General features: G+C 48.0%; 1 protein-coding gene across 1 annotated transcript in view; it reads right to left on the reverse strand.

The window, feature by feature from the left end:
* Nucleotides 1-320: 320 nt before the first annotated feature.
* The window catches only part of TMEM132E (transmembrane protein 132E), a 126,002-nt gene continuing 100,067 nt past the window's right edge, over nucleotides 321-26,255 (reverse strand). Inside the window, exons 4-9 of the mRNA XM_053366256.1 lie at nucleotides 14,774-14,966; nucleotides 13,753-13,896; nucleotides 9,335-9,540; nucleotides 8,460-8,739; nucleotides 5,889-6,080; nucleotides 321-1,983 (exon numbers count right to left, since the gene is read on the reverse strand). Of these exons, the coding sequence (XP_053222231.1) occupies nucleotides 949-1,983; nucleotides 5,889-6,080; nucleotides 8,460-8,739; nucleotides 9,335-9,540; nucleotides 13,753-13,896; nucleotides 14,774-14,966 (2,050 nt within the window). The 3' untranslated portion in view covers nucleotides 321-948. The remainder of the gene's footprint in view (nucleotides 1,984-5,888; nucleotides 6,081-8,459; nucleotides 8,740-9,334; nucleotides 9,541-13,752; nucleotides 13,897-14,773; nucleotides 14,967-26,255) is intronic.

Genomic DNA, 26,255 nt, shown 5'->3' on the forward strand with positions numbered 1-26,255 from the left:
GGCTGCTGGTTGGGCTGCAAGGCCCACCCAGTCGGCCCACCAAGCAAGTAAACACTGGGAGGCTGTCCCAGAATGGGAACCTGACAGTCTCTTCCTGGGACTTATTCCACTGATATTTGGTGCAAGGATGTGCATGCCCGCGAGGCTCCTGGCTTCCAACTTTGTTCCACAACGCACCCACCCCCTCACTGGGAAAACCAGATTGCGTATCAGGTAAACAAACCCAGCCAGGTGCATGGGCAGGGCAATGCAGGAATCAGATTATGGCTTGGGCAGGCAGCACTGCTCCACACAGGTCCCACCCGATCAGACAGAATCCCTGAATATTATCTTTTTTATTTTATTTTTTATATATATAAAAAAAACAGTCAACATTTATTGTGCAAAAAAAAAAAATGAAGAAGAAAAGCCGAGGGGAGGATTGCCTTTCAGAGACGGGCGGCAGCAAAGGCAGCAGTGGTCGTTTTGGGGAGGCCAGGAGCAAGCTTCCCCTCTCCCCCGGCCAAACCGAAATCAGGTGCAAGGACTTATCCCCTCTGTGGGGCAATTCCATACGGTGGCTCCTGAGCTCTCCACTCCTTCGGCCTGCTTGGCGGCGCCACCCACCCCACCCCCCTTTAAATACTTGGCTATGGGCAGAAGCACCAGCTGGCCGCAGCTGGCCCAGTCTCCCCCACCCAATCCCAGCGCGCCGCCTGGCACTTCCACAGTTGCGGCAGAAGCTGATTTCCGCACATCCGGCTCCCCCTCTGAGCAAAAGGATCCATCCCCCTCCTAGGGGGTCACCCTCCTTCTCTCTCTGAACATAGCGGGGCCAGCGGCGGGCTGGTCCACTTAGAGGAGGGCCGCAGGGGAGCCCAGCGAACGCCGGAGGGCGATGCGGCCGATCCATTCCGATTCTCCAATGGGAGCCCCCTCCGCCTCCGGTAAGCGTGGGGCCCAAGCCTGCTATGCAATCTCCTTGATCCTGTGGATGTAGTTGTGCAGTTCCTCGGGTCCCTGCAGACCCATGTCCTGGCAGACCCACTCCAAGTCCTCCTCGTCGGCGATGGGGATGGAGTTGTACGCCAGCTCCTCGGAGGGCATGGTGGCGAAGGTGGTGAACTTGACCCGCTTCCGCTTGGAGGTGGGCGAGTTGAGCGGGTCCTCGCTCTGGTCCCTGGTGGAGCCCCCCGAGGAGCCGTCCCCCCGCCCGTGCACTTGGCTCTGCACGCTGGTCTGCGAGGAGCCGCTGCTGTGGTGGTCGGCGTGGCAGCAGGTCTGGACGTTCTCCAGAGGGTTGCCCAAGCTCTCGGGCTGGGGCGAGAGGTCGTTCTGGGCCCGCAAGGGCTGCCCGTTGCCCAGGAAAACCCAGTGGTGAGAGTGGTCCATGTTGGTCTGGCCTTCCGGCGGGATCCGCTTGTGACGGTACTTGAGGACGAAGACGATGCAGTTGATGAGGAAGACGAGGATGGCGAGGCAGAAGACGCCCAGTAGGGCGTACATGCCGATCTCGAGGTCCGTCAGCCCCCGCGTCACCTGCACATAACCTGTGGGGATGGTGGGGAAGTCCTCGGTCGGGAGGGCAGCGCTGGGCGGCCGGCTCTCCGGGCTGGGCGGCAAGTGCCAGTCGCCTTCCACCCGGGGCGTGGTGCCAGGGCTCCCCTTCTCCCGCCCGGGCCTGCTGGGCGTTTGGACAGGCTCGTAGTCGTAGGTGGGCTCCTCCTCGGAGCTGAAATGCACTCGGACGCTAGCCAGGGCGGTGGCTAGCACGCTCTTCCTCTTGGTCTTCTGACAGCTCTCGCAGATCATGAGCTCGGCCCTGACCAGTTCGCCAGCCCCCTCGCCTTCGGCCATCACCAGCGGAAAGGCTCTCTCAGGCATCACCGACACCACCGCCCGGTCCTGGCTGGTCACCACCAGCGTGTAGTCCTTGGGGTCGTACAAGGAAAGCGGAGCGGTCGTGCCATCGCTGTACGACACCCAGAGGCTCAGCAAGGCCTCCTGCGGAAGAAGGAGAAATGAAAGGTGGGAAACAAACTGTGTGGAAACCCCCCGTCCCTTTTCACATCAGGAGCAGGAAACCTCGAGACTGTGGACTGAATGTGGCCCCCATGGGTTTCTTTGTCTGGCCCTTCAAACTTTCCCCAGGCAATGTCTCTTGGTCAGGCCACACGCCCTCTTTGGAAGCCACGCCCCCTTCTGAGGCCACACCCTTTCGCTGGCCCAGATCCCCATTCTCTTACATAAGATGAGCCTACTGGATCAGGGCAGTGGCCCACCCAATACAGGATCCCGTTCTCACAGTCGCCAACCTGATGTCTCTGCAAGGAAGACCTGATCACAAGAGCCCTCTCCCCTCCTGTGGCATTCAGAAGCATTGCTGCCTCCAACTGTGGAGGCAAAGCACAGCTGTCATGGCTGGCAGCCATCAATAGCCCTCCATGAATTTGTCCAATCCTGTTTTAAACCCATCAGGGTTGGCGGCCTTCACTGCCTCCTGTGGGAGTGAGTTCCACAGTTCCACGTTTATCTTTCGCTTATCTGTCCTGAATCTGCCAACGTTCAGCTTTGTTGGATGTCCACAAGTTCTAGTGAGAGAGGAAAACTTCTCACTATCTTCTTTCTCCGTGCCATGCCTAACTGTATAAAGTTCTGTCATGCTCCTTCTTCCTTGCCTTTTCTCCAAACTAGTACACCCCAAATGTGGCAATCTTTCCTCATAAGGGAGCAGCTCCATCAGGAAGAACTTCCTGACAGTAAGAGCTGTCTGACAGTGGAATGGGCTCCCTTGAGAAGTTGTGGACTCTCCTTCCATGGAGCCTGGATGACCATCTTTCATGATGCTTTAGTTGAGGGTCCTGCATTGCAAGGGGTTGGACTAGATGATCCTCAGGGGTCCCTCCCAACTCTACGATTTTATAATTCTACTATTCCATCCCCTGAATCATTATAGGTGCCCTTTGCTGGACAGTTTATGTAAACAGAAGAGCCAGACACGAATTGTTGCCCTCTGCAGTTGTTGCCCTTTCCTTTTTCTAAAATGTATTGAATTGTTAGCAGTCCTAATAAGATCAACAGAAGATGCAACGGGGATGAAGGTTCAGTCTACGAGTTCCAAAATCTGTTTGTACATTGATGATGTAATGCTTTCCTTAACTCATCCCTTAAAATCTGCACCAGAAATTCCTTGAAATAATAGGGAGGTTTGGCGATGTCGTTTGGCTACAAAAATGAGCTCATCCAAACCTGAAATAAATGTGTTGCAATCAATTAAAGCAAATTTGATGAAAGGGAGAGCAATTAATTGGGCAGTTACGCTGATAACGTATCTAGGAACCGGGTTGTCTTCAACCATATATTTTAAATTAAATGAAAGTTATGAAGGTTGAAAAGAGTTTTTAAAATGGACTCAGGCAGGACTCACATGGTTATGTAACGTTGCGGCATTAGAAATTCCTAGGCTACTTTATCTATTTGAAAACGTAATGGCCAAGAGTGACAAAAGGGTATGATTGAACCAGCAAAAACTACTTACAAACTTTGTGTGGCAAAAAAGAAAAAGAGCTAGCGTTCCCAAGGCAACCTTGGAGACAAGCTACAACAAAGGAGGAATAAAATGTCTCAATATAGTAGATTAATATAAAGCTACACATCTAAAAGTAATAGCCCAATGGCTGAATGTCTCAAAGGTAATTCCATGGTGTAAGTGAAAGCAGAGATCACAGTTATTCCATGGTTACTATAGAGAGGGGAAAGGACTCTTCAATGGAGATTTTGAAGCAGAGGCTGGGTGGGCCCTCTGTCATGGATGCTTTAGCTGAGATTCCTGCATTGCAGGGGGTTGGACTGAATGACCCCTGGGTGTCCCTTCAAACTCTACGGTTCTAGGATCCTGTGACAACCGATTTTTATTCAAATACAAAATCCTTGTACAGATGCAGCCTGAGATGTTTGGAATAGCTTAAATACAATGTCAACACCTAAATATATCCTTGCTCACATCTTTTCTTTTCTTTTAAACAAAGAGACCTTCTGGTGAAAGCTTTTCTATTCTGTCAGGCCTATGCAGGCAACTGAGCACACACCTTTCCTCAGTGCTTAATTGACGTCTGTTTAAAACCTTTTAAAAACATGTTTTTTGTATTTTTGTTGCAAACCACTTTGAATTTTTAAAAAATGAGATAGCAGTCTATAAACATTTTTTAATATATAAAATAAATAAGTAAGTAAGGTAGCAGGAGGCCAAACGGCTAACTGGGTAAATCACAATGGAATTGTAAATAATGGCAATTTCAAAACGATGGTGGGAAGGCCTCAAATGGACCTAGTTCCGCGATGCTTTCAGTGCAGACAATGGATAAGTTATGTAGAATAAAATATAACGGATGAATAAGATGGTGTGAGTTTTGTGGTAAAATGTCAAGTCCTGAGGTAATAATTTATAAGAAGGGAAACTTGAGCAGTTGTTCTATTCAAAATATATCTTTTTTTGCCTTAATACTTTGAAATCGCATCTGCGTACAAGCTTTAAAAGGAAATAATAGGGGTTCTAATTTCTCATCCGGCAGGACCTGTTTGTGTTAACGTTACAGAAAAACATTACAAGCTGCTCTCTCAATGGTCTATGACTCCACAAAGTAAAATTTATCCTCTCTGCAATGGGAAGTTTTGGACACATTTGTTAGATTGGTCCAATGACTGAAATCTTTTGGGTTATGTATGTTCACCAATCTACACGTTGCTATACCTCATTTTCATATCTGTAATAATTGCAATAATTTGGGTATGTGCGCTTCCGACACAACTTTGCTAATATATTCAGAAAACGATTATCTGAGTGTTTATTGTTGGGTTATTTTTAATTTTATGTAATTGTTGCATGCCATATGCTCTAATGTAAACAGAGATATATCTCTGTGCAGGCATGCTAAACAGTTTGAAGATGAAAATGAATACAGTGAATAAAAACTAATATATCTATCATCTATCTATCTATCATCTATCTATCTATCTATCTATCTATCTATCTATCTATCTATCTATCATCTATCTATCTTTGTATCTATCTATCTATCTATCTATCTATCTATCTATCTATCTATCTATCATCTTTTAGGGCAAGACAGTAGAGATTATATCGCCACAGACATCGTACGAGTTGCCATTGGATGCTCTGATAATTTTCTCAGAAGGGATTTGGACCCTCGAGAAAAACATATAAACTTAATATGGAATTTGATAGCAGCTGATCAGACACTCGTTTTGTGACAAATGGGGGGGAGGGAAATAGGTCACCACCCACAGCGCAGGAACGGTTAGCAAAAATATTGGGCAGCAGCAATGACATGTAAACTTAAGGAAATGATTAGAGTGAGAGAAGGCAAGCAAGAGGCAGTGTGGTGTAGTGGTTAGAGCATGGGTAGGCAAACTAAGGATGGGGCCGGATGCGGCCCAATCGCCTTCTAAATCTGGCCAGCGGATGGTCCGGGAATCAGCGTGTTTTTACATGAGTAGAATGTGTCCTTTTATTTAAAACGCATCTCTGGGTTATTTGTGGGGAACAGGAATTTGTTCATTTTTTATTTTTTTTCCAAAATATAGTCCAGCCCACCACATGGTCTGAGGGACAGTGGACCGGCCCCTTGCTGAAAAAGTTTGCTGACCCCTGGGTTAGAGTGTTGGGCTAGGACCACCCACCGGGTGACCTGGGGCCTGTCACTACTGCTCCGCCAAACCTACCTCACAGGGTTGTTGTGAGGATAAAACAGGGAGGGGGGAAAGTGCGGCCGGCCCCTAGAGTTCCTTGGAGAAAAAGTGGGTTCTAAATGAAAGAATGAGACAATTAATTAATTAAATCTACCCCCTCCCCCGCCCCCAATCCATGAGGGCTGCCCCAGAAGAAGTACCTGCTTGGAGAAGTTCAGAGTCTGCTGGGCTGTCGTCTTGGCCACAATGGTGTGGCTGTTCCCAGGGCTGGGGTGGAGGGAGAGGGAGAGGTTTGAGATGACCTGGGCCTTCAATTCGGTGATGCTGACCTTCTCGTCCGCCACCGTCACCAGGGTCTCCCCAAGGACCGCCTCCATGAGCGGAGAGACCACCTACGGGAAGAGAAGTGGGCCGTAAGGAACATCTCCCCTGGTTGGGATTAGGAGGAACGCCCAGTCACATTCCTCATCACCACCAGCGCCAGGTGTATTTTGCACTTGGCTATTGGCCAACATGCGTTCTAGTGAAGATGCCCGGGTGCCAGGATGGGGCCTGACGTCTCCACCACCTGGAGGTGTATGCCTGGGGATCTGTGGATCTGGACTGTTTTCAACAACAACAATAACAATTTATTATCTATACCCCAACCATCTGGCTGGGCCTCCCCAGCCACTCTGGGCGGCTTCCAACCGATATTAAAAACACAATAAAACATCAAAAATTAAAAACTTCCCTGAGCACACCAGCAACACATCCTGCAGAATTATATCAGTTATATTTTATCTGCACAATCAGAACGAGTTTCAGGAGCCCAAAAGTCGTCTTGTCCCCAAAGGGCAACCAGGCCTTCTGCTTTGGTGACTGTAACCCTCATTTAATGAGCCATTTGGCGCCTAGCTTATATATCTGAGTTTCTAATACTGCGCATCATCCTTGTGGATTGCTGTAGTGCGCTCTCTGCAGGGCTGCCCTTGACCGGCGCCTAGAAACTAAGCTCAAAAAGGAAGTCTGGATGAGCCCTGTGTGCTGTGTGTAAAAAAACGATATATATTAAAGGGATGAATGCCATGGAATGGAAAAGTGTCATCCCACACCCCAAGCTGGGAGATCCTTTTAAAAAGCCAGAGGATAGCTCAATCGGTAGAGCATGAGACTCTTAATCCTAGGGTTGTGGGTTCAAGTCCCACGCTGGGCGAAAGATGATCCTCGTGGACCCTTCCAATTCTGTGATTCTTGATGGAGAAATTGCCTGCTGAGGTCTCTAGCTAAGCATTGCTTCTCTCTTTCCATCCCAGGCCTGCGATGCTAATGAGCCAAGCCGGAGAACAGCCCCACTCCATGGCCTTCCCTTCATGCACTCGCCCTGCAAACACACACGCACACACAATTCTCCGAAGTACATTTCACCGGGGGAAGACACTCCGACCTTGAACTGCTCAAATCTTTGAAGGCAGCATCTGGGAGCCTGGGAATTTCTGCTTAGGAAGGCAATACAGTGCCCAGGCTTGGAACTAATTGTAGTTAAGAGATGCTTGGCACAGGCTCAGGAGGAGCTGGTTCAGGGAGAAAACGCGAGAGAGGGAGAGAGAGAGGGAGGAAGGAAGAAGGGGTGTAGGGGTGTGCAGCCAAGGAGGAAGGGGAATGTAGAGGCAGGAAAATGCAGATGAGCCCCCCTTCCCCCTTAGGAAAACAGATCTGTTTTCTTAGCCCTGGGATGTGTGAAGTGAGAATGTTGAGGGGCTTGGGTATACTTAGCCTGGAGGAAACTGAGAGGTGAGATAACAGCCACCTTCAAAAATCTGAAGAGCTGTCACATGGAAGACGGAGGGAGCTTGCTTTCTGCTGCTTCAGAGCAGAGGACCCGAAATGATGACTTTCAATGGCAAGAAAGGGGATTCTGACGAAACTTTAGGAGGAACTTAGCCATTCGGCCATGGAATGGATTCCGGTGGAAGGTGGTTGACTCTCCTTTACGTGAGGCTGGATGACCTTTGGGGGTCCGCTTCAATGCTACAATTCTATGAATGTGTGAGAAAGGGGTCTCCGATATGAGCAGTGGCTAGTGCCAGGGGAGGGGAGGGGAGCTGCAAATCTAAAGGTGCTCAGATTGTTGGGGAAACTGATGTTTACAGCTGCACCTCCTTTGCCTCCCCTAACAGAGGCATATAACCCCTGCTCCTTAATATAGGATGTTGTCTTATATAGAACAAGGCAATTGTGTCTATCTATCTAACTGGTGGAAGCTCTCCAGGTCTTTTCCCCAACCTTACCTATAGCTGCCATTGCGGATTAAGCCTGGAACCTTTTCTCCATCACTGAATTTTTACTTAAAAGCAAGCCAAGATTCTAGTCCTCACTATTCCAAATAAAGGGTTAATTTTAAGAGGAACATAGGAAGATTCATTATACTGACGATTGGCTCGTCCATCTCAGTATTGTCTACATGGAATGGAATTGGCTTTCCAGGAGATTCTAGGAATGGAACTTTAAGACATTCTGCCTGCAAAGCAGAGGCTCCGCCACTAAGCTCAGATTCCAGTCCTCGTGGTTCCCAATCAAGGGCTTATTTAAATAGGAGCCACTGGTCCATTTAGCTCTGTACAGTCTACACTGACTGGCAGCAGCTCTCCAGGGTTTCAGGCAAGGAGTCTCTCTAATGCCTTACCTGGAGATGCCACTAGGGATTGAACCTGGAACCTTCTGCATGAAAAGCATGTGATCTAGAACAGAGCTATGGTCCTTTCCTTGTTGGGTACCTGTTACGCTCTTACCTTGAAGAGGGTGGTGCCAGGCTCCCGGCCAGCGAGGGTGTTGGTGTCCACCATGTGAGCAACCCGAGGGTCGTCGACCTTCATAAAGTCGCTGACCAGGTCTGTGACCTCAACCATCCACTCCGGGCCCAGCATGGTGACCACCTGGTCCGTGCCCTCCGAGGAGGTGGTGTGGAACTGGGTGAAGACCTGCAGGGTGGCATGCTGGTACTGGAGGGTGCAGCCCCGGCTCTGCCGCCGCTCTTCCTCTTCTTCGTCATCCTCGCTCTCCCGGACAGACCTGTGGGAGCCAAAGCAGTTGGGTCAGCCAGCAGCTGCTCTGGCGCTTCCCCACTTTTTTTCCTAAAAAGGAGTTTCCACTAACCAGCCAATCCAGCCAATCAGGGATCGTGCATCTGGCGTAATGACACCACGTAGCCAATCGGATTTCACGTGACATAACATCGCAAAGTCAAATCAGAGCGATGGCTGTGCTGCCTTGCCTCACTCTAAATGGGTGGATATTTCCACCCCATTTTTATTATTTTCATTATTATTATTATTATTATTATTATTATTATTATTATTATTATCTCTTCACCATGAGGGCCTATGGTAGGCTACAACAATTTAAAAACATGCTATTAAAATTAGTTAATGTCTGAAAAAGGATGGTGCTTTTTGTAGCAGGTAGGTTTCTCAAATAAGAGAGTTGCATGTCCCTGCGTGTTCTAAGGAGGTGAGCACACCTAGAGGAGAATTCTGGCATGAGCTGAAGCTTCTGGGCAATGGGATCGAGAATGGCCTAGTCTCCGCTGTGCATGCCTAGAGGCTCTCAAACACAATCCCCGAGAGGATTTCCAACCACCCCACTCCTTCCCCAACTCCTGGCTTACCTCCTATCGGGTAAGATTGGAACTCGCCACCCTTTCACCTGGCTGAGCCGGGAGTCAGAGAGCTCGATGTGCAGCGGGAGTTTGGGGACCCAGACGGTCATCTCCAGGAGGGCGGTGAGGTGCTCGTAGCTGAAGGACACCCCAGCATTCATGGAGCCCCTCGATTCTTTGCCACTCACGAAGACATAGTCGCAGCTGCTGGAAACCTGAAGACAAAACTGGTGAGTTAGGGTACCAAGGAAGAGGCTGCTTTGGCCATGACAAAGCTGAATTCCCATGCTAGAGGTCACGAACTGCCTCTCACAAACTACTGGTGGTTTGTGGACCACTGTTTGGGAAAACCTTTCCTCTCATCTATGAAGCTGGCTGGTTGTTCTGGCGTCAGGGATACGTGGTGTGTGTGTGTGTGTGTTAGACATTAGCTGGGGTCTATTTCTTCTTATTCCCCCGGGGCTACTTAAGCTTGCCTTCAACATCCAAGAGACACCAGCTCAGCATGTCTGCAAAGGCAATCTCAGCTCGGCATCGGAATAAAAATGAGCCCTGAAATGCATCTCTGGATATTGTGTCGTTCATCAAAATAAAGACGACGCCACAGCGCTCGCCTCCTCTGCGCTAATAAACACACCAGCAACACAGTCCGGAGCAGGCTCGCTCCCAGCCCTTCCAGGGACGACAAATAATAGCATCTGTCTTGAAACGCTGCTGGAGAAAAACTCCCCAATGCCTCGTGCTGTACGCTAGCTACACTTTGGGTAACATCCATCCCTGGATGGGGAAGAAAATCAGGTTCGGGAGAGAGAAAAGAAAACCCTTCGTCTTCTTTTTAAATCTAATTTTTGCATTTTTACAAACAGAAAACAACAACAACGTAAACATATAATCCCCTTTGACTTCCCTCCCCTCCCACCGTGGCTCTTTATATAATGATTTCCCCCTCTGCATCTCTTCCGTAGCTCTATTTTTATAAATCCTTTATCACTCCATAGATTTCCACCCATCCTACCAATGTGTGTAATTGTTTACAGTAATCTTTAAAAGTAAATGATAAACTTTCCCCATTCTTTATTAAAGTCAGTGTCTTCCTGGTTTCTAATTCTTCCTGTAAGTTTCACCATCTTGGCATAGTTTATCCGTTTTCTTCATGCAGCCCATAGTTCAACTGCGGAACTCCCTCCCACAGGAGGCAAGCTATGGCCAGCGATTTGGATGGCTTTAAAAGAGGATTGAACAAGTACATGGAGGGGAAGACAATCAATTACTGTCTGCTGTGATGACTGTAGTTGGAGGCAGCAATGCTTCTGAAAACCAGTTGCTGGAAGGTGCAAGAGGGGAGAGGGCTCTTGTGCTCGAATCCTGCTTGTAGGCTTTCCAGCAGAGGCATCTGGTTGGCCACTGTGAGTACAGGATGCTGGACTAGCTGGGCCACTGGCCTGATCCAGCAGGCTCTCAGGTCCCAGGTTTGATCCCTGGCATTGCCAGATCAGCATCTTAAAAAGCAGAGACATCACCTTGCCAACAAAGGTCCGTATAGTAAAAGCTATGGTTTTCCCAGTAGTGATGTATGGAAGTGAGAGCTGGACCATAAAGAAGGCTGATCGCCGAAGAATTGATGCTTTTGAATTATGGTGTTGGAGGAGACTCTTGAGAGTCCCATGGACTGCAAGAAGATCAAATGCATCCATTCTTAAGGAAATCAGCCCTGAGTGCTCACTGGAAGGACAGATCCTGAAGCTGCGACTCCAATACTTTGGCCACCTCATGAGAAGAGAAGACTCCTTGCAAAAGACCCTGATGTTGGGAAAGATGGAGGGCACAAGGAGAAGGGGACGACAGAGGACGAGATGGCTGGACAGTGTTCTCGAAGCTACCAGCATGAGCCTGACCAAACTGCGGGAGGCAGTGGAAGAGAGGAGTGCCTGACGTGCTCTGGTCCATGGGGTCACAAAGAGTCGGACACGACTAAATGACTAAACAACAACAACATTGTCAGAACGCAGGATCAGGGAGGAAGCCGGCTGGGCTGGGCTGCTGGTGGTCCGCATTTGAGCCATCCCTAGATGGATCAAATAGTCACGTCTCAAGATAAGGCAGCCTAACACCACTCTGTGGGAGCGCCATGGCTCTGTGTCATGGACTGGTTGGACACAGGAATGGTGGGAGGAACCAGCTGGGGAACCTCCAGGGGAAGAAGTCTCAGAGCTCAGGGAATGTTGGTAGAATGACGATGAGCGGTCAGAGGGAGAAGACTGTGGGGAGGAGGTGTCAGAAGCTGAAGGAGCAACAGGGCTTAGTGAGCTGGGAGAGTCCGTGTCAGAGAGAAGTCCAGAATCAGAGGCAGAAGCTGAAGCAGGGGAGGAGGGAGGCCAAGAGGCAGAGAGATCTGGCTGGTGAAGAGGCACGGATGTCTCCCCTTCCTGCTGCAACCAGCTCCCCTCCTCTCTGATCTCCCAGAACAAGAAGAGGCATGAAGAGGGCAGAGACTGGCTCCATGCAGACACAGTCTCTGATTGCCTGGGGGTTGCTTCAGTCTCAGCAACTGCTTCATGCGGGCAACACCTACCGGAGACAAGTTGCTGTGCTTATTAGGCCTGGCATTCCTGCTGCTGATCATATTTTCGCTAATAAGGAGTTAACTGCGACTTGCACTAGGTGATTTACGGCTGGCTAGCTCCTGTTCACTAGATGCCCACGAGTTCTCGTGTTCTCCTGAGCGCAAGGCGCTTGCTCCGCAAGGCATCCGCGTCGCTCTGAGCCAGACGGGGCCGCGGCATCCGTCAGCCTCTCGCTGCACAGATAACCGGAGGCTTGTTCCTCCGCGCTCCTCAAGCCCGGAGATCGATAGAGCTACTCCTGTTGTTTATGCCCCCTCTTTGCAATACACACCCGGGGAGTGGAGCCACCGACGACGCCACGGCTCTCCTTAATGCTGAATTATTTACAGTAACAGATAGCAGGTTGCCTGATGGATGGTGCAGGTTTATAGTCCTGACAGAGCAATCGCCCTCCCTCCAGTCTCTCCAGGTACGCAAGAGTTCCTGCCAAGCATACCTCGTTCGGAGCAATGTCAACATAACTCAGTAGGTTTGGGGGGGGGGCAGAGAAGGAATAGAGGAAGGTAAGTCAGAAGAGGAGGCAAAGGGGCAGTGACTTGATCAATTATTCAACCCGGCTTGCAGGCTCGGTCCCGTCCCCGGATTCGAGGGCCGGCAACCGGAGAGATTTACGAGTGGGGAAGGAGCACATTAGCCCCATCAGAGTGTCTCGAAGCCTGTCCAGAAATGCAGGATTGCTAGCGTGCTCGCTCAGGCTGAAAGGGAACCATTAAAACCTGGCAATGGTAAATCAAACTTGATTGTTTTCAGTCCAGGCAGTGGGCGAGGGGTGTAAGAATAGAAGAGCCTGCCGGATCAGGCCAGTGGCTCTGTCTAGTCCAGCATCTTGTTCTCACGTTGGCCAGCCAGATGCCTCTGGGAAACACACAAGCAGGATTTGAGCGCAAGAGGCCTCTCCCCTCCTGTAGCTTCCAGCAACTGGTATTCAGAAGCATCACTGCCTCTGAATAGAAACAGAAAACAGCCATCATGGCTAGTAGCCATTGAGAGCCTTCTCCTCCAATCCTCTTTTAAAGCCATCCAAGTTGGTGGCCATCATTGCCTCCAGTGGGAGGGAGTTCCATATGCACTGTGAGGAATTTGGCAGGGAGTGGGCTGACTGCTGCTGCTTCTGGAGCAGGGAGTATGTGAAAGTGGTGGGAGTGTGTATTATGGGGTGGAGAAGCTGCATAAAGTTCAAAGCACCTTTCATACAAGGAATTGGGACTTTTGGGTTAGAACAAAATAATACTAATAATGCTAATAATAATTACTGTCATTTTTCCAGACTGGGACTCAAAGTGGCTTACAGAAATCAAAACAACACAGATAAAATACCAAAAGCTAGCCAGAAGCGGACCTAACTTATAGAATAAAAGAACAAGAAGAACATATGTTTAAAGAAGATTGGAAAATGTTTGTTGAATATATGGGGGGGAAGTGTGTACACTTGAAAACATTGGGAGCGTTAAGACAAATTCAACAGTGTAAATAAGTGTTGATGGATGTCATAATGGAATACTGAATGGTTTAGTTTATATAAAATATGCAGGGATTTGTGTTATGCAAAATGAACATGGAAAGGGAAGAAGGGAAGTCATTGAAATTTTAAGGTTGTTTAAATGAATATTTTAAATTGTAAAACAGATAAACACACACACACACACACACACACATATTCACATCGTTAAAAAGTAATTAAAATAATACAAAAAACAAATGTAATAAAATGCAGATACCTCCGCTTAGCCGTGTTGGGACTGATCTTACAAATGCAGTTAGTGCCTCTCATACACCCACACAGCCTGGTTCCCCATCACCCACCTTGATGATGTCCTCATTAGTGGACTTGCATTCTGCGTCAGTCGAGATGTCCACGATGACGCCCGTCATCTCAATGGCAATGACCTTGACTGGGATGGCCACCGTCCGACCTGTTAGGATGGCCGTATTGATGATCTCCGTATCCTTGAGGGGACAAAGGAGGCTGTGGTAGTTATAGTGCCCGGATCCTACACTGCAGGGAGGGCAGGGGCCTTTCTGGCCTTCCTCACCCTCTGCCTCCTGTGAACCAGTTTTGACACGTGGACTGGCCAGCTGGCCTGCAAAGGCCCCTTGTGCTGCTGGCTCCAGTTTTTGTGAGGGGATAGAAAAAGGTAAAAAGGTAAAAGACCCCTGGACGGTTAAGTCCAGTCAAAGGCAACTATGGGGTTGAGGCGCTCATCTCGCTTTCAGGCTGAGGGAGCCGGTGTTTGTCCACAGACAGCTTTCCAGGTCATGTGGCCAACATGACTAAATCGCTTCTGAACACCGTGACGGAAACCAGAGCGCACTGAAATGCTGTTTGCCTTCCCGCCGCAGCGATATCTATTTATCTACTTGCACTGGTCTGCTTTTGAACTGCTAATTTGGCAAGAGCTGGGACAGAGCAACAGGAACTCACTCCTTTGCGAGGATTCGAACCACAGACCTTCTGATCAGCAAGCACAAGATGCTCAGTGGTTTAAACCACAGCGCCACCTGTGTCTGTGATAGAACTACGCTTCCCAGAAGCGTGGGAAACACAGGCTTCTTTACTGCAGTCAGGGGAATGAGACCATGCAATGGGTCCGGTGGGCCAGTTTTGGGATACGGGCAGGTCAGGAAACAGAAGGGGTAGCACACAAGGCTTTTTCTCAGCCAGAACTCACTGGAACTCAGTGCCGGCACCTCTCAGGTGGGCACCATTGCCGTTCTTAGAGAAGATGGGAGGTATTCATGGTGAGTTCCAGAACTCTTTTCTAGAAAAATAGCACTGGTAGCACAGACACAAACCAACTTCCAGCCTGACTACTGGGAACCTCACCATGGCCAGTGGCAGGATGGCACGAATGTCCCTCTGGATGACCGCCAGCTCCGTCACAGCCTTCTCTAAGTCGGGCGGAGGGTTTCGGCCTCGGTAGTCTATATGCCACATGATGCGCCGGGTCACCGATTGGCTGGTGAAGTTCTCCATTTCAAAGTCCAGCTGCATGACCTCATATGGGGAATCCTCAGCCCTGCAGAGAGAGAGAGAGAGGAAGAGAGAGAGGAAGAGAGAGAAAGGTGGATGCCAGCAGTGGAAGAACACAGAAATGGTTTCTTTATACAGATTTGAAGACTCCAAGCTGGTCATTTCCACATCCAGATCTCCAAAAAGATTTAACTTACTTATTTGACGACACTTAAATGCCACTTGACCGTAACAACACCTCTGAGCATGTTAGGAAACCTCTATGTAAGAAGGCGGATGTCATCAGTGTGGTGGTTACAGAGTGTTGGGACCTGGGAGACCCGGGTTCGAATCCCCGCCCAGTCAAGAAGCTCACTGGGTGACCTTGAGCCAAGCACTCCATCTCAGTCTAACATACTAATTATAGCTCAGTAGGTTAAAGCACAGTGCTGATAGCACCAGGGCTGCAGGTTCGCTCCCCTTAGGAGACACTGGCGTATTCCTGCATTGCAGGTGGTTGGACTAGATAATCCTTAGGGTCCCTTCCAACTCTATGGTTCTTTGATACTTTGCAGGGTTCTTGTGAGGATAAAATGTGGAGAAGGAGAACTATGTAGGCCACCATGAGCTCCTTGGAGGAAGGGTAGGATAGAAATAGTAATAAAATAAGTATATAAATGGAGGTGGAAAGTGAGGTGGTTTCTTTACACAGATTAGAAGATTCCAAGGTGGCATTTTTATCCCTTGTATCTAAGTCTTTAAAGAGTTTTACTTGTTTGTTTGACAACATTTATATACTGCTTGATTATAATAAAACCTCTAAGCGTTTTACCAAAGAAACAAAAAAACTCACATTAAATTGATCGATGTAAAACATTTATTTATTTCGCTAATTTTATATACTATGGGATCGTAAGAAAGAAACCTCAAAGCGATTTACAAAAAGAATAAAAATTATTGGTAAATACCAGTTTGAAAGCTATTTAAAACATTCACACGAAAATAAAATCAACAATATGCTAAAAAGCAAATTAAAAGGGCACCTCCGAGTTCTATGTTTCAGCGTAGCCTTGCCTAACCACAAACGCCTGCCCCATGTCAATAGGCAGGGAGTTCCAAAGTGCAGGAGCTGCTGCACTAATAGATCAACTTCTTACAAATTACCTTGAGTTTGGCTTCCCTTACTTAAATGAGGTGCTGAAGATCTGAAAGGGGGGGAGTCAGAGAGAGAGACAGACAAGACAGACTCTCTGCGCCTCTTTTATGTAACGTAAGCTGAACCCTCCCTTCTCCCTCCAAAAGAGTTCACTGAAATTTTCCCAGCCATCTTCACAGGCTTTTGAATTTCCACCTCCCACGAATGGACAAAAAAGCAGTCTGGGTACCACATTTATTGCATGCAGGAGCATCTTAGTGTGTGAGGCCCCACCTGCCGTCTGAAGTGTTGCAGCTTCAATGGGAACGAGGCCTCACTTAGAGACTTCTGTGTGGGTGGAGATGAGCATTAAGAGGTTTAAGGCACAAGCTTAATGAGAAATAGGGGCTCTTTAGAAGATAGATTTTAAGGATTGGCAGAGAGAGAGAGAGAGAGAGAGAGAGAGAGAGAGAGAGAGAGAGAGAGAGAGAGAGAAGGGAGAGTTATTTACTAGGAGACTATTGGGGAATGGCATGTCTGGGTCATCAGAATTCAAGTGTCTTGGCAGCGCTATTTTTCTAGAAAAAGAGGTGCCGGAACTCACCACGAACACCTCCCTTGTTTTATTATAATGGCAGCAGCACCCACCTGAGAGATGCCAGGATTGAGTTCCAGCTAAAAAATAATAATCCCTGGGTCTTGGAACTGAGAGAATGGATAGAGAAATGTCCCCTTCCTTCTCTCCAGAACTCATAGGCTGAATGTTGGCAGATTCCGAGGAGATGAAAAGAAGGACTTATTCGCACAGTTAACATTTGGAACTCCCTACCACAGGAGGCAGAGATGGCCACCGACTTGGATGGCTTTAGAAGAGGATTGGGCAAATTCCTCAAGGATAATAAGGAATATCTGTGGCTACTATCCATGGTTCCTATGTCTCGCCTCTGTTACTGGAAGCAGTATGCCTCTGATTGGTGGAATCAAAAGTAACACTGTTCACCTGCTATCCCATTTAAAAACCTCTGATCCTTGAGAGTAAGGAATCTAGAATATGAATTGTCTCACTGCGGTTAGTGTAGGATTGTGTTTCTGTTTTGGGCACTGCCTTCTTATACATATCAAAGTGCCGTTTATTTGTTTTACTTTTACAGTCATACCTCGGGTTACAACCGCTTCAGGTTGCATTTTTTAGGGTAACTGACCGCCGAAACCTGGAAGTACCGGAACGGGTTACTTCCAGGTTTCGGCGGTCGTGCATGTGCAGAAGTGCTAAATCATGCTTTGTGCATGCACAGAAGCGCCAAATCGCAACATGTGTATGCGCAGACGCGGGTTGCAAACGCTGCATCCCGCACGGATCACGTTCGCAAGCCGAGCATCCACCGTATTTTTAAACCAAAATCAAGTAATAATATGGGTGTCTCCTCCATCAGCACCATGATGAGCAAATGGATTGGAACCCACAACTCCACAGCACCCCCTACAGCCCATCCGCTCTTGTCACGCCAGAGCCCCAAAGCTCCCTCCCAACCCTTCTGCACCCTCTCCCCCTGGAAAACTCTCGCCCACGGACTCTGCGGAGGCCTTGGACGTCAAGGAGTCAAAATGCCAAGGCAAATGAAAGCCTTTGATGTCCAAATCCCCGAGAGCGGTGAGGACTGAGACGGGTTTCACTCCCCAGCTGCAGTATTTGATCCAGGGGCGTGTGTTTTTTTCTTCTTAAAAGGTGACTATAATCACTTTGAATTCATCACCCGCCTCCAATCTTCCAAGGCTGAGTTTAATCTGCAGCCCGGGAAGGAGCCAGTCAGCCAGTCCCCCTCTGGTGCCTTGTTCAGCCCCTTCATCTCGTTACAGCTAAAAATATATAAATTGAGCAGCGTGGTAGATTGGCCTCTCTGCAAAACTGCAGACCTCCCCGGGCACGGCATGTTGCAGGAGCGGAGGGTTATTTGGAAATCATCTCCAGGAAACCTAAGATGCAGTAGTTGGCAAAGCCCCCCTGAAACGGTCCACCAACAAAACCCTATTGCCACCATTTTCTACAAGCCACTGGAATGGGAACTTAAGTTTAGAAAAGTGCCCGAGATCAGAACCCGCAACCCTCCCTGAAGACACAGTGAGAACAAGATGCTGGACTAGGTGGGTCACAGGTCTGATCCAGCAAGGTTGTTCATATGGTTTTATGAAGGGCAGGGGGTAGAGGTGCTGGGTTGCTCCCAAGATTAGGGGGGCTGGTGTACATCGTGAGCGTGTGATGTCACATGTGTGATGTCACACATGTCTCCCAATGCTGTGCAGGGCAGCCTTCTGCTAGGCTGCCCCAGCCCCCCTCAATACTGTTAGGGAGGGGGCTGGACCTCCTTCAAATATTGAGGGAGCTGAAGACACCTCCACTGCCTAGAGTTGGCGCACCTGGGTGGGGGCCAGCAATGTTGACCAGAACGACTGTTTTGGTTCTGCTTTTGTGTAAGCCACTAAATCGGATTAATGAGATTCAGGTGCAACCATCTCTGCAGTTCAAGATCATCCCATGAAAGCAGCACTCCCACAGACCAACAGACCCCCGTGTGACACCGCTGTCCCCAAACCTGAGAGCCAGCCTGCTGTTTGATGCTTGCCAGCTTCCGATTCTGGGCTGGGCGCTTTTGATGTTTGCCTTGCTCGCTGCTGGAACCTCCCGACCGCCTCCCCCGCCTGCTCCTCTGCTTTCTTCCCAATTTATCTTGGAGTCTAAGAAATCTCAGCCAAGCATCTGAGCCGTTCCCTTCCTTGAGGAGCTCGGTTTAAAACAAGCCCACTACAAAGGCTTATCAGGAGCTCTGCAGGAAGCCTCCGCGGGGCAGCCAAGCCCGGCCTTTGATCCCTGCCTTTGGTTTTCGAGATGGCTGTATTATTTTTGTAATGCGCTGCTCTCCGTGCATTTTTCAACCTTCCCTTAATAGCAGAGCCGGGTCTTGTGGGCGTTCAATTTGAGCCCCTCCTCACCGCATGGCAGGGACCTCCTTGCCCCCTGCATAGGTGGGCTTTACCTTGAGGAGAGGAACCGGGTGGTTGAAGGAGCTACACAGATCTGACTCACTGTATCCTGGCCCACACTGCCAGGGTAGAATCATAGAAATGTAGAGTTAGAAGGGAATCCAAGAGTCCTCTAGTACAAACCCTGCAATGCAGGAATCACAGCTAGAGAATGCTTGGCAGAGGAACATCCAACCTCTGCTTAAGTACCTCCAATGAAGGAGAATCCACCATCTTCTGACAGTCAACAATGTTCAACAGTGGAATAGACTTCCTCGGGAGGTGGTGGACTTTCCTTCATTGGAGGTATTTAAGCAGAGGCTAGATGGCCATCTGTCATGGATCCTTTAGTACTTCCTGTATCACCTGGGAAGACAGGCAAACTAATGCCAGTGTACAGGAAGAAGCAAAGACCACCAGTGTTGAAGCACTGTTTCTTCAACATCAACTTTGTTAGACTGGTCATGTTGTTCAGATGCCTGATTATCATCTTCCAAGCGACTACTCTATTCCGAACTTAAAAATGGAAAGCGTAATGCTGGTGGTCGACAAGAGGTTTAAAGACGCTCTCAAGGCAAATCTTTAAAAATGTAGTATAAACACCAACAACTGGGAAACACCGGCCTGTGAGTGCTCCAACTGGAGAACAGCTTTTACCAGAGGTGTCATGGGCTTTGAAGACGCTCGAACTCAGGACAAAAGGGAGAAACGTGCTAAGAGGAAGGAACGCTTGGCAAACCCTCACTGTGATCGACTCCTGTCCGGAAACCTATGTCCCCACTGTGGAAGGACGTGTGGATCCAGAATTGGCCTCCACAGTCACTTACAGAAGACAATCTTACTCAGCTATAAGTGATCGCTGAAGAAGAAGAGGAGGAAGAAGAGGAAGAAGAAGAAGAAGAAGAAGAAGAAGAAGAAGAAGAAGAAGAGGAGGAGGAGGAGGAGGAGGAGGAGGAGGAAGAAGAAGAGGAGTACTTTCTGTGTCAACTTTTAAACACCTGCTGCCAGGACTATAAAAACAATTAAGAATACATCTTTCCACAATGATTAATTGACATCAATTTTTAACTTTTTATGGTTTTATGTTTGTTGCAACCCGCTTTGATTGATTTTTTATATTACAGCACACCAATTTTTTTAAACATAAATAAATATTTCTATTACACCCATTTTACAGGTAAAGGCATCAAGGCCAGGAGGGAGCTCATCACACAATGACTCCGTGTCCAGTTCTCTGTACACGGATGCTGGAAAAAAGAGCCAGTGGGCCAAGCATGTGACCTGTAAGGTTGGGTTTCTAACTTGTTCTCCTGGAAAGATTCCTGTGCATTTAATAACTGCATGGTGAGCAGGAATGCAAATGAGGTAAACCCTCTCCCCTTGAGCATGTGTTACACAGGTGTTACAGGCATAAAGAGTCCTACCGGAGGATGTGGATGGGAGGGAGTTGGGTAGAAATATCTTTATCTCCCCCTTGCTTCACCCCCACCTCCTTAATCATTTCCCTGAACTCAGGTGCATTCCCAAATCTGGAGACTCTGCAGGGACGTGTTTCGGTGCCACCTCCGAAGCCACAAGCCTCAAGGAAGAGAGATCTCTGGGCTTCCGGATGAAAAAGAAGTCTGTCTGGTGGAGATAACCATATTCCCTGCTGGGGGTGAGCAATCGGCTCCGGATGGGGGACAAGAGTTATCAGTCGCAGCCAGAACATCTGGCCAATCAGAGGCTCTGCCAGGCTGTGGCGTCGTCGGAAGATCTTGAGGAAAGGAGCCAAAATCAAGGTGGAACAGGATGAAAGGAGGAAGGGTGGATTTCTGAGGGGCTTCAGAAAGCTGAGCAGAAGTTGAATGCAGCAATCAGACAAAGATAAAGGGGTAGCTGTGCAAAGGGTGAGATGAAGAATGAGGAAGAATCCATCTGACTGCAAATGTGAGTGCAGGGCATGGTCCAAAGATGTATGATGCAGCCACTTTGCTGAAGGAAAGCAGCTCAGAGTGAGTCAGGTAGGGGAGAAACTGGATTCAGTTCACACATATAGGCGAACCAGCCTCATCTGCAGTTTCCGTAACAATATGCAAACTGAAACACAGAAACACCCTTCAGATGTATCCTTCCCAGTATGTTTCCGAGCACAATTCAAAGTGTTGGTGCTGACCTTTAAAGCCCTAAATGGCCTCGGCCCAGTATACCTGAAGGAGCATCGCCACCTCCATCGTTCTGCCCAGACACTGAGGTCCAGCGCCGAGGGCCTTCTGGTGGTTCCCTCACTGCAAGAAGTGAGGTTACAGGGAACCAGGCAGAGGGCCTTCTCGGCAGTGGCACCCGCCCTGTGGAACGCCCTCCCATCAGATGTCAAGGAAATAAACAACTATCTGACTTTTAGAAAATATCTGAAGGCAGTCCTGTTTAGGGAAGTTTTTAATGTTTGATGATTATTGTGCTTTTAATTCTGTTGGGAGCCATCCAGAGTGGCTGGGGAGGCCCAGCCAGATGGATGGGATATAAACAATATAATAATAATAATAATAATAATAATAATAATAATAATAATAATAATAATTACTACTACTACATGCCTCTCCTAATTTTGCAGCACTATGCTCCAATCAAGGAATGTGAATGAGAACATTCTGAAATCAAGTGTGCGTGTAAATGCCCATGTTAGTGAAAATAAATGTGCAAAGATGCTTTGCAAAATGCATATGAGGCGAAATTGCATGCAAGGATGAGTGTATCAGGAGAAATTTGCACTAAAATGCTGGAGAGTTTTCATGAGGACTTAAAAAAGGAAAAAAGCATACTGGACTCTGGAAAAATGAGAAGCTGAAATTTAATCCATCCATAGCTGAGTCTGCTCAGTTTGTGCATGGGAGACCACTTGGGAACTATTCAGATTCCTGCTTCCTTGAGTTATACCGGGACAGAAATGCAGGATCGAAATGTAACAAATAAATAAGAGAAGTGGGAGAAGCCCAAAATAATATCGAAAAGCGCTGTATTAATATCATCATCATCTTCATCAATAATATTTATACACTTAATATGCAAAACTGCTAAGCGGCTTACATAAAACACAGTAAGATAATTTTAAAAGGGGAAAGGAAAATGTGTACACAACATTTGGAACCCAAAACACAAAGAAATACATCAGTGAAAACAGAGAGGCATCCATAGAACATTCAGTTACGTATCAATAAATAATCAAACAGAATAATGGGATGAATCTCATGCAGCCCTCCAGAGCTTTTGATACAATGCCTTCTTGCAATCCCTACAACCATCATCTGAGGGAGGCGGGTATTATGATTGTTTTCCCCATTTTGCAGACAGTGTAAGGAGCTAAGGCTGAGTGAAAGAGGCTTGTCGGAGGCCACATGTCGGAGGCAAGAACTGAAGCAGGGCTGCTATCAGGCCTGGGCAGCAGTGCCAACACTCAGGCATTATGAAGGACATTATTATTATTATTATTATTATTATTATTATTATTATTATTCTAATCACAATTCCAAAGTGCTGTTGTAGCTATCTTTTAAATGATCTCCAATCAAATAGCATTCAAACAACTTCACAGAAGAGCACAAACGTCAAGAGACCAAGCCTAAAGGTAAAGATAAAGGTACCCCTGCCCGTACGGGCCAGTCTTGATAGACTCTAGGGTTGTGCGCTCATCTCACTCTAGAGGCCGGGAGCCAGCGCTGTCCGCAGACACTTTGGGTCACGTGGCCAGCGTGACGACGCTGCTCCGGCAAACCGGCACCAGAGCAGCACACGGAAACGCCGTTTACTTCCCGCTATAAAGCGGTACCTATTTATCTACTTGAACCTAAGGGTGCTTTCGAACTGCTAGGTGGGCAGGAGCTGGGACCGAACGACGGGAGCTCACCCCTCCGCGGGGATTCGAGCCGCCGACCATGCGATCGGCAAGCCCTAGGCACTGAGGTTTTACCCACAGCGCCACCCGCGTCCCAAGCCTACCAAACCATTTAATCATCCGTTTTGCCTGGCTGGTAAATCCCAACCTTAATTTTGATGTGATTTCACCTTTTCTACCAACCAAATAATAGGAACAGGGAAGGGGGAGCTTGAACAGATTAATTAATCTTTCTTTTTTCCTCTTTCCTCCTTTTGGGATGTTTTTCTTACTTTCCCCTTCTTCCTTGAGTTCTGGGCAAGAGTTAAGCAACTCAAGAGTTTACGTTCGAATTAATTTTGCTGATAGAATTGACACACAAAAACCTTGTACGTGCCAACCTGATGCTTAGTAAATAAACAAATAAGTAAACAAATAAGCAAGTCATCAACTTGGATGTCTTTAAAAGAGGATTAGGCAAATTCGTGGAGGAAAGGGATATCAATGGCTACCATCCCTGATGGCTATTATTTGCCTCCCTGGTCAGAGGCAGCAATGCTTCTGAATTCCAGTTGCTGGAAACCACAGGAGGGGAGTGTGTTCTTGTTGGTGGCCATCTTGTGGGAGGGAGTTCCATGGTTTAACTATGCACTGTGCGCAGAAATACTTTCATTTGTCCTTAATCTGCCACATTGCATCTGGCAGTGGAGGCAGAACACAACCATTGTGGCTAGAAGCTGCTGGTACCCTCCTTATCCTCCATGAATTTGCCTCATCCAAATGAGCGGCTCTCACCATAATCATGTGGGAGCGAGTTCCACAGTTTAATTCTGCAGAATCGCGTGAAGGAGGGCTTTCTATGCCCTGCCTTTACAGACCAAGACCCCCACCCACCCAGGTGAGGCCTTCTAACGCCCGAAACGATTGGTTTGCCGAGCAGGTAAAACACCTTTCCTCCCTGCTCAGGAAAGTCTTTTGATTTCTGTACATTCTCGTCTCCAGCTTTCTTTCATGTTTCCTCTTGGATTGTAAGCCTGCAGGCAGAGTCCTTTGTCTGCCTCACCTACTTTGTACAGTAGTGAGTGGTTTTAGGTGCCGGATGAATAATCGACGAGAGCCCTGCAGCCAAAAAGACCTTACAAAGGGTGAGTTCGGGTCGCCAGTTACCATTCAGGTCGGTGGATATCAGTTGCCAAAAACCACAGGAGGGGAAACGGCTCTTGTGCTTGAATTCTGCTTACTGCTACTGTTCAGCCCCTTTGAGAACAGGATGTTCGACTAGACGGGTCTTCCTCAGGTGTCCATCAATCTTGCTCCAGCCCCCCTCTGCTCCTAACTTCCTTACCTCTTCCTAGGCCTCTCTGCCTCCTCCCAAAAAGTTACTCCTGGCCCCCATAGGAAGTTGCCTTACGCCAAGGCAGACCTTTGCTACCTCTAGTTCAGGCTTGCCAACACTGACTGGCAGCATCTCTCCAGGGTTTTAGGCAAGGGGTATTCTCTGTCCTACCTGGAGACTGGACTTGGGACCTTCGCAAAGCAAAATTCCTACCATTGACCAACAACCCTTCTCTCCTAACAGCAGAAGCCGTCCAAGCCCCTTGGTCCATTTAGCCCAGCATTGCCTGCACTGACTGGCAGCAGCCATTCTCCAGGGTTTTGTATGAGGAACGTTCCCTGTCCTATCTGGAGACTGAACAGAGATCTTGCTCTGCCACTGAGCTATGAACCTCCTTTTCCTTTTAGGATTATAGACCTTATGGTTCTGAATAAAGAATTACTTTGGAATAAAATGCTCTGCGATAGCTCAGTTGGTAGAGCACGAGGCCCTTAATCGCAGGGTTGTGGGTTTAAGCTCCACACTGGGTGGAAAGATTCCTGCATTTGCAGGGAGGTGGACTGGATGACTCTTCTGGTCCCTTCCAACTCTACAGTTCTATGAAAAGAAGCTGCCTTATGCAACTGGTACCTCTAGCTCAATATTGTCTCCACTTACTGAGTCTGATTTCAAACAGGGCTCTTTCCCAGTATACCTGAAGGAGCGTCTCCACCCCCATCATTCTGCCCGGACGCTGAGGTCCAGCGCTGAGGGTCTTCTGGCAGTTCCCTCATTGTGAGAAGCAAAGCTACAGGAAACCAGGCAGAGGGCCTTCTCGGTAGTGGCGCCCTCCCTGTGGAACGCCCTCCCATCAGATGTCAAAGAGATAAACAACTACCTGACATTTAGAAGACATCTGAAGGTAGCCCTATTCAGGGAAGTTTTTAATGTGTGACATTTTAATGTATTTTTAATCTTTGTTGGAAGCCGCCCAGAGTGGCTGGAGAAACCCAGCCAGATGGGGTACAAATAATATATTATTATTATTATTCCCACCCCAGCTCTACCTGCAGATACAGTGATTGAACCCAGGACTTCCTGCAAGAAAAAGCTGGTGCTCTCCCACTGAGGTATGAATGCACTTGATGAAAACAGGAAGATGCCTTCTACTGAGTCAGAATACTGGTTCATCTAGCTCAGAATACTCAACAGTGGCTGAGAATGGCTCTCCAAAAGTTTCAGGCAGGGGTGCCTCCTAGCTCTCACCGAAGATCCTGGGGAAAGGACCTGGTACAGTCTTACCTCGGGTTAAGTACTTAATTCGTTCCGGAGGTCCGTTCTTAACCTGAAACTGTTCTTAAGCTGAAGCACCACTTTAGCTAATGGGGCCTCCCACTGCTGCCGCACCGCCAGAGCACGATTTCTGTTCTCATCCTGAAGCAAAGTTCTTAACCTGAAGCACTATTTCTGGGTTAGTGGAGTCTGTAACCTGAAGCATATGTAACCTGAAGTGTATGTAACCTGAGGTACCACTGTACTTTCTACATGTGTAAGGCGGTTGTGGCATTTGCCCATTCTTTGGGGATACATTTGTACTGGGGGAGAGAAAGGGTGAATAGGTGGACCAATAAGAAAGCCCAGGGCGGAGCATACCTGATTTTGAGGCTCAGCCCAGAGGTTTTGACAGTTCGGTTGGTTCTTTTTTGGGGGGGAGAGATAGAGGAGTCAGAGTGAACTAGAGACAGGGACAAGACTGAGAGGTAACAGAGTGACAGTGTTTCAAATATATTTTAAAACTTGTTCACGTTTAAAATAAACTTTAATCTTCATTGTTAACTCTACCTGACTGAGACTCAATACTTCACCAGGGAATCCTGGGTTTTTTCCCACAAAATTGGTGGCAGCGGAAGAATAAAGTAGTGGTGTACAGGTCAATAGTATGTGAAACGACCGGGGGCTCTGTACAAACACCACAGTGGTAAATCCGAAGTTGCCCATGACCTCCATTCTAGGCTGGCTCAGCCATGTTCACAGATTG

The sequence above is a fragment of the Podarcis raffonei genome, chromosome 15, assembly GCF_027172205.1.
Source record: "Podarcis raffonei isolate rPodRaf1 chromosome 15, rPodRaf1.pri, whole genome shotgun sequence".
NCBI classification, from domain to species: domain Eukaryota; kingdom Metazoa; phylum Chordata; class Lepidosauria; order Squamata; family Lacertidae; genus Podarcis; species Podarcis raffonei.